Below are 7,168 nucleotides of genomic sequence, written 5' to 3'. Positions count from 1 at the left end.
GGTGTGTTCTTCCCCCTGTCTCACTGACGATGAGTCTCCCCCTCTGCCCCCCCCCCATCCAGACCTGACCTGTACCGCTCCTCAGGGAAGTTTGAGCTGCTGGATCGTATTCTGCCCAAGCTCAGGGCCACCTCACACAAAGTGCTGCTTTTCTGTCAGATGACGACACTCATGACCATCATGGAGGACTACTTCGCTTACCGCAGCTTCAAGTACCTGCGTCTGGATGGTGAGACGCAGGAGAACAAAGCCGGGGCTTGTGGGCTCTCTTTGTCACGACCTGTTTTTTGACGGTTGTTGTTTCTAATCTGGTAGGAACCACAAAGGCAGAGGACCGTGGCATGCTGCTGAAGACGTTCAACGACCCGGCCTCCGAGTACTTTGTGTTCCTGCTCAGTACCAGGGCTGGAGGCCTGGGCCTCAACCTGCAGTCTGCTGATACAGTCATCATCTTTGACAGTGACTGGAACCCACACCAGGTACTGTTGGAGTCTGAGACTAGGATCACACTTTGACTACAGTTACACTGGGTGGAAAAAAACACCTCAATATACACCGTCAAGCCTGTAGTATCGCAGTGTATCGCAATACATCGTATCGTTGCCCCTGTATCGTAATACGTATCGTATCGTCAGATTCACGCCGATACACAGCCCTAGTATTTGTATTTCTTATATATATGATGGACACTGGGGGGTCCGGGGGGGGGGTAGGGACAAAACTATTTATAAATATATATCTTGTCGTACTGCAGTTTATCCTGTGGTTGCCTCTGTATTGTGATACGTTTCCACACATTCTTGCCAACACACAGCCCTAGTGATCATTCAGTCCAAACCTGTCTTGTGCTCGTCTTCCTCCAGGACCTGCAGGCCCAGGACAGGGCCCACAGAATCGGGCAGCAGAACGAGGTGCGCGTGCTGCGCCTCTGTACCGTCAACAGCGTGGAGGAGAAGATCCTGGCCGCAGCCAAGTACAAACTGAACGTGGACCAGAAGGTCATCCAGGCCGGCATGTTCGACCAGAAGTCCTCGGGCTGCGAGCGCCGGGCCTTCTTACAGGCCATTCTGGAGCACGAGGAGCAGGATGAGGTCGGGGTTCAAGGAGGTCGATGTGCTGGTGGGAAGTGGGTGGGTGTGATCTGGACCTGTTCACACACTGCTCACCCACCCTCTTCCCCCCCGTGCACTTTGCCACCTCTTTTTGTTTTTTCCTCCTCCTTCTTCCCTGTTTTTTGGGACTTGAACTTCAGTCCAAGCTTCTCCTTTTCCTCTAATGTATTTAGGTTAATATGACACTTTCCTTCTTTTTTAGACTTCCTCCTGTTCTTTTCTTATGCTGTTCACTGAAAACTGTGTGTTCTTTCATTGATGACTTGAACTTGTTACAAGCCTACAGCATACTGAAAGAATGTTTCCATCACTAGAGCGGTCGTCGCCTCGACTCTACTCACCGAGATGATCTTTCTCATCTGCAGGAGGAAGATGAAGTCCCGGATGATGAGACTGTCAATCAGATGATTGCCAGAAGTGAGGAGGAGTTCGAGCTCTTCATGGTCCGTGTCACCTCCTTTTAACCACACCTTCACATTTATTTGCAGTTCAAGTCAGTTTAACCGTTTCCACAGCGAATGGATCTGGATCGACGCCGAGAAGATGCTCGCAACCCGAAGAGGAAGCCCCGCCTCATGGAGGAAGACGACATGCCCAGCTGGATCCTGAAAGACGACGCAGAGGTGGAGCGACTGACGTGTGAGGAAGAGGAGGAAAAGATGTTTGGCAGAGGATCCCGTCAACGGAAGGAGGTGGACTACAGCGACTCGCTGACGGAGAAGCAGTGGCTGAAGGTGAGGCGCTGGGAGTCTGTATGAGGAGCACTGGGCTGGGAGCAGGTCTGACCACGGCTCTCTGTTCTCTCCAGGCCATCGAGGAAGGAAACCTGGAAGACATCGAAGAGGAAGTCCGTCACAAAAAAACTACCAGGAAACGCAAGAGAGACCGCGACCACGACGGACCCACCACGCCCAGCTCCAGCAGCGGCCGAGGTCGAGACAAGGACGAAGAGGTGAAGAAGGCGAAGAAACGCGGACGCCCCCCCGCCGAGAAACTGTCCCCTAATCCACTGTCCCTCACCAAGAAGATGAAGAAGATCGTAGATGCTGTCATCAAATATAAGGACGGGTGAGGACAGGCACGACTTCAAGTTGTAGCTACCAATCAGAGAGCTCGCTGACACTCCCGCCCCCACCGCCCCTCTCTCTCTCTCCCTCTGGAGGAACGGGCGACAAATCCGTGAAGTCTTCCCTGTAAATTTCCTGGCAGTGTATTTTGTAGGCCCAGGCCCTGAAACTAAAACTCTAAACCCAGCAGAGGTTCACCATCTGTGGGACCTCGACTCTGCTGCTGTGCCAAGAACTTAAGAGGATCTGATTCCATCCTCTTCATCTCCACCAGCACCACTACCCACCGGTGCCTGCCTGCAAACCCACTCTCCGTTCCTAAAACCTCCACACCCCCATTAGTACAGTTTTATTAGATTTCCCTCTTGCCCAGAGAGGCAGTAACCCCCGCTCCCCCCTCGTCTCCATTCTCCTCTCTCCTTCTCCCTTTCTCTCCCACACACACACCTCCCTCCCTCTGCCTGCCAAGAGCTGGGGACTGTTAAACTGATTTCCTCAGGGAACAGCAAAGCAGGCGGTCTGATGGGAACACTCTCCACCGTAATGCCGCCCCTCTCTCTCTCTCTCTCTCTGCAGGAACGGACGACAACTCAGTGAAGTCTTCATTCAGCTGCCTTCCCGTAAAGAGCTGCCGGAGTATTACGAGCTGATCCGTAAACCTGTGGACTTCAGGAAGATCAAGGTCTGAACGCCAGCCTCCTCTCTGTGTGTGTGTCTGTGTGTGTGTGTGTGTCTTTGTCTACACTGTTTGACTGTTTCTTCTCCTCCTCCTCCTCCTCCTTCTCCTCTCTGACCACCACCCGAGGATCAGGAGCCACAAGTACCGCAGCCTGAACGACCTGGAGAAGGACGTCATGCTGCTGTGTCAGAACGCACAGACCTTTAACCTGGAGGGGTCGCTGGTGAGTTCATTCAGTGAAGAGTCCACTTGAAGCTGCGTTCATTTGCTGGACTTTTCTAAGACAGAAATTAAAGGACGACTGAATGGATTTGACTGATACTTCAGTCAAATACTGGGAAAAAAAACCCCGAAAATATCAGACAAACAAATGAGCCAATCAGAGCCGTGTTTGTTGGTCAGTAGGCGGGACAGAGATGCAGTCATAACAAACGGGTGTCTGGTTTCAGAATTGACCAGAACCAGTGTAAAACCATGAGTGGAAATCGTCTGGTCCCGGTGTAACTACATGTGCAGATGAACTTTGACCTCCAGAAATGATTTGTTTTTGTTCTGTCTTCGTCAGATCTACGAGGACTCCATCGTGCTGCAGTCCGTCTTCACCAGCGTGAGGCAGAAGATCGAGAAGGAGGACGAGAGTGAAGGGGAGGAGAGCGAGGAAGAGGAGGAGGAGGCAGACGAAGGCTCAGAGTCTGAATGTGAGAATGCTTCATCGATGGAACCGATCCACAGAAACAAACAGTACCAGGACCGTAACCTTTGTTTCTCCGCAGCTCGTTCGGTCAAAGTGAAAATTAAGCTGAGCCGGAAAGAAAAAGGGGATCGGGGAGGAAAAGGTCAGCGCAGGAGGGGCCGCGGGGCCCGGGCCAAACCTGTGGTGAGCGACGACGACAGCGAGGAGGAGCAGGAGGAGGTAGGAGACGCTGGGCTCTGACATCAGCGCTGGTTCTGATCAGTCTGGGTTCTTGACTCGGTGGAACCATCACTGTCTGCACCAGGAGCAGTAACAGAACCTTCTTTGTTGTCGTTGTTCCAGGAACGTTCGGCCAGCGGCAGCGATGACGACTGAAGTATCAGACCAGCGCCCCCCTGAGGCCCGACCTGGACTTATATATTCTGTTAGAAAGAGCAGGAGACAGTCGGTGGAGAACAGACTAGTTTTACTTAGAAGAGCGGACGTTTAGTCGACCACTTATATCCTCATCAAATGACATTCATTGAAACCAATAAAGAAATAATCCCACCCCTCACTTCCATATTTAAACCACCCCACCTCCCCCCACGACTAGTGTCTCTTTGCCGATTCTTTTCACCTGGTCAGTGGACAAAGTGACCGCTGGTCATCATGACAGACACATGGTTTTTTTTAACGCTATTACATTTTTCTTTTGTCCTTCATTTACAGACAGAGTGTACATGTGAACCGGTAGTCACCCCTGACCCCCCCCACTCCCCCCCCCCAGGTCTGTCTTCGAGTGCATGTGGTGCGTGTCTGTGGAAATACATGTGGGCGTGTCTCGACGCCGTCTGTGTTTAATTTAAGACTAGGGATCACGGTACATCCCACACTGCACCCCCCCCCGTCTCTGTGAAGTGGGGTAGGGGGGCGGGGACCATTTTTCTCCTGTCGGTGTCACTGGATTCCAAAACATACAATAAAGACATCTCATGATTGTTGTGCTGTCGGACGTCGATGTTTGTTCATAAATCATCTGGACCGAGACTTTACTGTGGGCCACAGTGACTTTAACTTTTTGATTGACTTTTAAATAATGTCAGATATTTAGAATGTGGACTAAAGACTGCGGTCTTCTACACCAGAGACAAAAACTAACACTAATATTAGACCTGAGTGTTGCACTAACTAGATATGAACACTAGGTGTCCTCGTACGATAAGTTTCCAACCTGTCGTTCCTTATCTGACGTCATTTTAATCATGAGTTCCATGAGCCCAGAGAACTGTTTCTTGTCTCTGTTGTGACACGTGTTGGTGGTGGATTCATGACTCAGGCTGCCCCCCCCCCCCCAACACCTGGAGCAGATGATTGACGGCTCACCACTTAAATATTCAGCTGCAGAGATCTTTCTGTCTTTGTCTCCTGCTGCACATGCGCCCCCGCCCACGCGTCCCCTGATTGGCCCATCAGTGTTTGGTCGACGAAGCCAGAACTGCATCCAGGAAAACCTGATCTGACCTCCGGTGGAGAGGGTTGGAGTGAAGAGAGAGTTACTGGAAGAACCAGAAAGGGTTGGCAACGGGTGAGGAGGGAGGAGTGGTAGTAGAGGGGCGTGTCGTGGGGGCTGGTGAATGAAGAAGGAAGGGTATCCTCATCTGCACTCTCCTCTGTCAGAAGGAAAAGCACTCGCAGCTGCGCCGCAGTTTGACCCACATCAGTTCAAACAAAACAGAAAAGCTGTGTGAAATAATCTGTGCTGTGAGTAATCAGATTACATCTGTTAATCAGATTACAACAGCCGGAGCCCCCCCCCCACTGACCGATCAGAGAGTGTTTTCACTAATATTTTCAGTCCACGCCAAGGAGTTCATCACTGGGTTCAAGGTCGTTGTGTTTAAACGTTAGTTTTTATCTTCACTTCTGTCAGTGTGGATCATAAACGTCACATGGACTCAACGCCGCCCTCACTTTGAACCTGGATAAAAATACACCTTTACTCCTGTTTGTATTTTCAAATGGGTGAGGGCCTGAGGGGAGGGGGGGAGGAGGGGAGGTGGAGTGATAGGAATGAAAAGTCAGTTCTCCGTCCAGTTGGACGTTGGCTGGACTCACGTGTCTCCCTGACAGGAAGCAGTTACTGGAAGGTTCTTCACTGACCAGGTCTTTGTCCACATCCAGGTCATGACCTCCACCTGACTCAAACTGTGTTGGTGAACCTTGAACCCTCCTTGAAGGTCCTTGGAAATGGCCTGGCACGTCTTCAACTTCATGTTGATTTAAAGTAAAAATACATTATATATATATATAAATATATATATTATATTTCAGAATTAAATTCAAACCTGTTTTTTTAGAATAATTGAAAAATTTCAAAGTTTCTGATCGATGTTTTTTGTTTGTTTGTTTGTTTGTTTTTTTTCATAGATTTTAACCAGAAGTCATTTTCTCCCAACCTCAGGTTTCTGACCCAGAGAAACTGATAACCAGGTCTGCTGGATTCCTGGCTACGCCCCTGTCAGGCATGTATCAGGGTGAGTCAAGGCGGGGGACTGGGCCGGGCTGGGGGACAGGGGGGAGTCAAGTGTTGGACTGAAGAGAATAAAAACTGAGTTCAAATCGACTGCACGTGCAGGGCCTTCGTACTGAAAGGGTTAACGACGTCTCCACGAAGCCCCGCCCCCTGATTGTTGAGGCTGCTGTACCTCACAAATCACACCACTCCAGGTCCCGCCTCCCCCTGGGCCCCTCGGCCCCGCCCACTCTGGACCACATTGAAATGAGCTCCGATGTTGTCAAACATTACAGTGTGTGGAGCAGAGCAGAGCACGAGCATCACCGACGGATCTACGAGCACGAGCGCGAGCACGAGCGCCATCTACAGCAGCAGTAACAGCAGCAGCAGTAACAGCAGCAGCAGTATTCTTTTACACCGACACTGCCAGAACACACACACACACACACACACACCGGAGAGCGGACAGATCTGTGCGTAAAATCCATGGACCGGCCGTGTTACGCGCCTCTCCTCCTCCTCCTCCTCCTCCTCCTCTTCCTCTTCTCCTTCTTCCAGACAAGTAAGTTGAAATTCAATTTTATCAAAAACCCAAACACGGTCGTTCCTTCTTCCTGCTCCAAATCTGCAGATTTTTAAAATGTAGCAACACACGTGGTCAGGAATATGTGTGTGTGTGTGTGTGTGTGCGTGTGTGTTTAAATTGGCTGCTCTGTTGATGTCAAGTGAGGAGGGGGAGGGATGGGGGACGGTGGGCTCAAATGTAGGTCAAATCCCCTGCCTCTAATTTGACTGGAAATGTTTCTAATGGAAATGTTACTGTAATCTAATCTGATATAATCTGACCTAATCTGATCTGATATAATATAATCTGATTTAATCTGATATAATCTAATATAATCTGATATAATCTGATGTAATCTGATTTAATCTGATATAATCTAATATAATCTGATATAATCTGATGTAATCTGATTTAATCTGATATAATCTGATCTGATGTAATCTTTTTTTTACGTATTCTTTTTTCGTCTCTTTTCTTTCTTTTTTTGAATGAATCATGTTTATTTTTCCTGGCTTTCACCAGCAGCCAATCAGCTGAGAGGAGGCGGAGGTGAG

At 49.7% G+C, this 7,168-nt stretch overlaps 2 protein-coding genes across 4 annotated transcripts in view; both read left to right on the top strand.

Moving 5' to 3' along the window:
• Positions 1-4,533, top strand: part of smarca4a (SWI/SNF related BAF chromatin remodeling complex subunit ATPase 4a) — a 15,073-nt gene extending 10,540 nt beyond the window's left edge. Inside the window, exons 1-11 of one of the 3 annotated variants that reach the window (XM_025064464.1) lie at positions 41-229; positions 316-479; positions 864-1,091; positions 1,478-1,555; positions 1,628-1,846; positions 1,921-2,180; positions 2,756-2,862; positions 2,981-3,081; positions 3,424-3,556; positions 3,632-3,771; positions 3,895-4,533. In XM_025064464.1, the coding sequence (XP_024920232.1) occupies positions 160-229; positions 316-479; positions 864-1,091; positions 1,478-1,555; positions 1,628-1,846; positions 1,921-2,180; positions 2,756-2,862; positions 2,981-3,081; positions 3,424-3,556; positions 3,632-3,771; positions 3,895-3,927 (1,533 nt within the window). In that variant the 5' untranslated portion in view covers positions 41-159 and the 3' untranslated portion in view covers positions 3,928-4,533. Of the gene's footprint in view, positions 1-40; positions 230-315; positions 480-863; positions 1,092-1,426; positions 1,556-1,627; positions 1,847-1,920; positions 2,181-2,755; positions 2,863-2,980; positions 3,082-3,423; positions 3,557-3,631; positions 3,772-3,894 lie in introns of those variants that run through there. The other 2 variants (XM_025064463.1, XM_025064465.1) reach the window with 2 other exon arrangements.
• Positions 4,534-6,145: 1,612 nt separating this feature from the next.
• ldlra (low density lipoprotein receptor a) overlaps positions 6,146-7,168 on the top strand; it is an 8,186-nt gene continuing 7,163 nt past the window's right edge. The window contains exon 1 of the mRNA XM_025064440.1: positions 6,146-6,611. Within this exon, the coding sequence (XP_024920208.1) occupies positions 6,536-6,611 (76 nt within the window). The 5' untranslated portion in view covers positions 6,146-6,535. The remainder of the gene's footprint in view (positions 6,612-7,168) is intronic.

Source organism: Cynoglossus semilaevis, chromosome 17, assembly GCF_000523025.1.
Source record: "Cynoglossus semilaevis isolate Cse_v1.0 chromosome 17, Cse_v1.0, whole genome shotgun sequence".
Lineage (NCBI taxonomy): Eukaryota > Metazoa > Chordata > Actinopteri > Pleuronectiformes > Cynoglossidae > Cynoglossus > Cynoglossus semilaevis.
The sequence above is the reverse complement of the archived record's forward strand: the minus strand, read 5'-3'. Positions and strand labels throughout refer to the sequence as shown.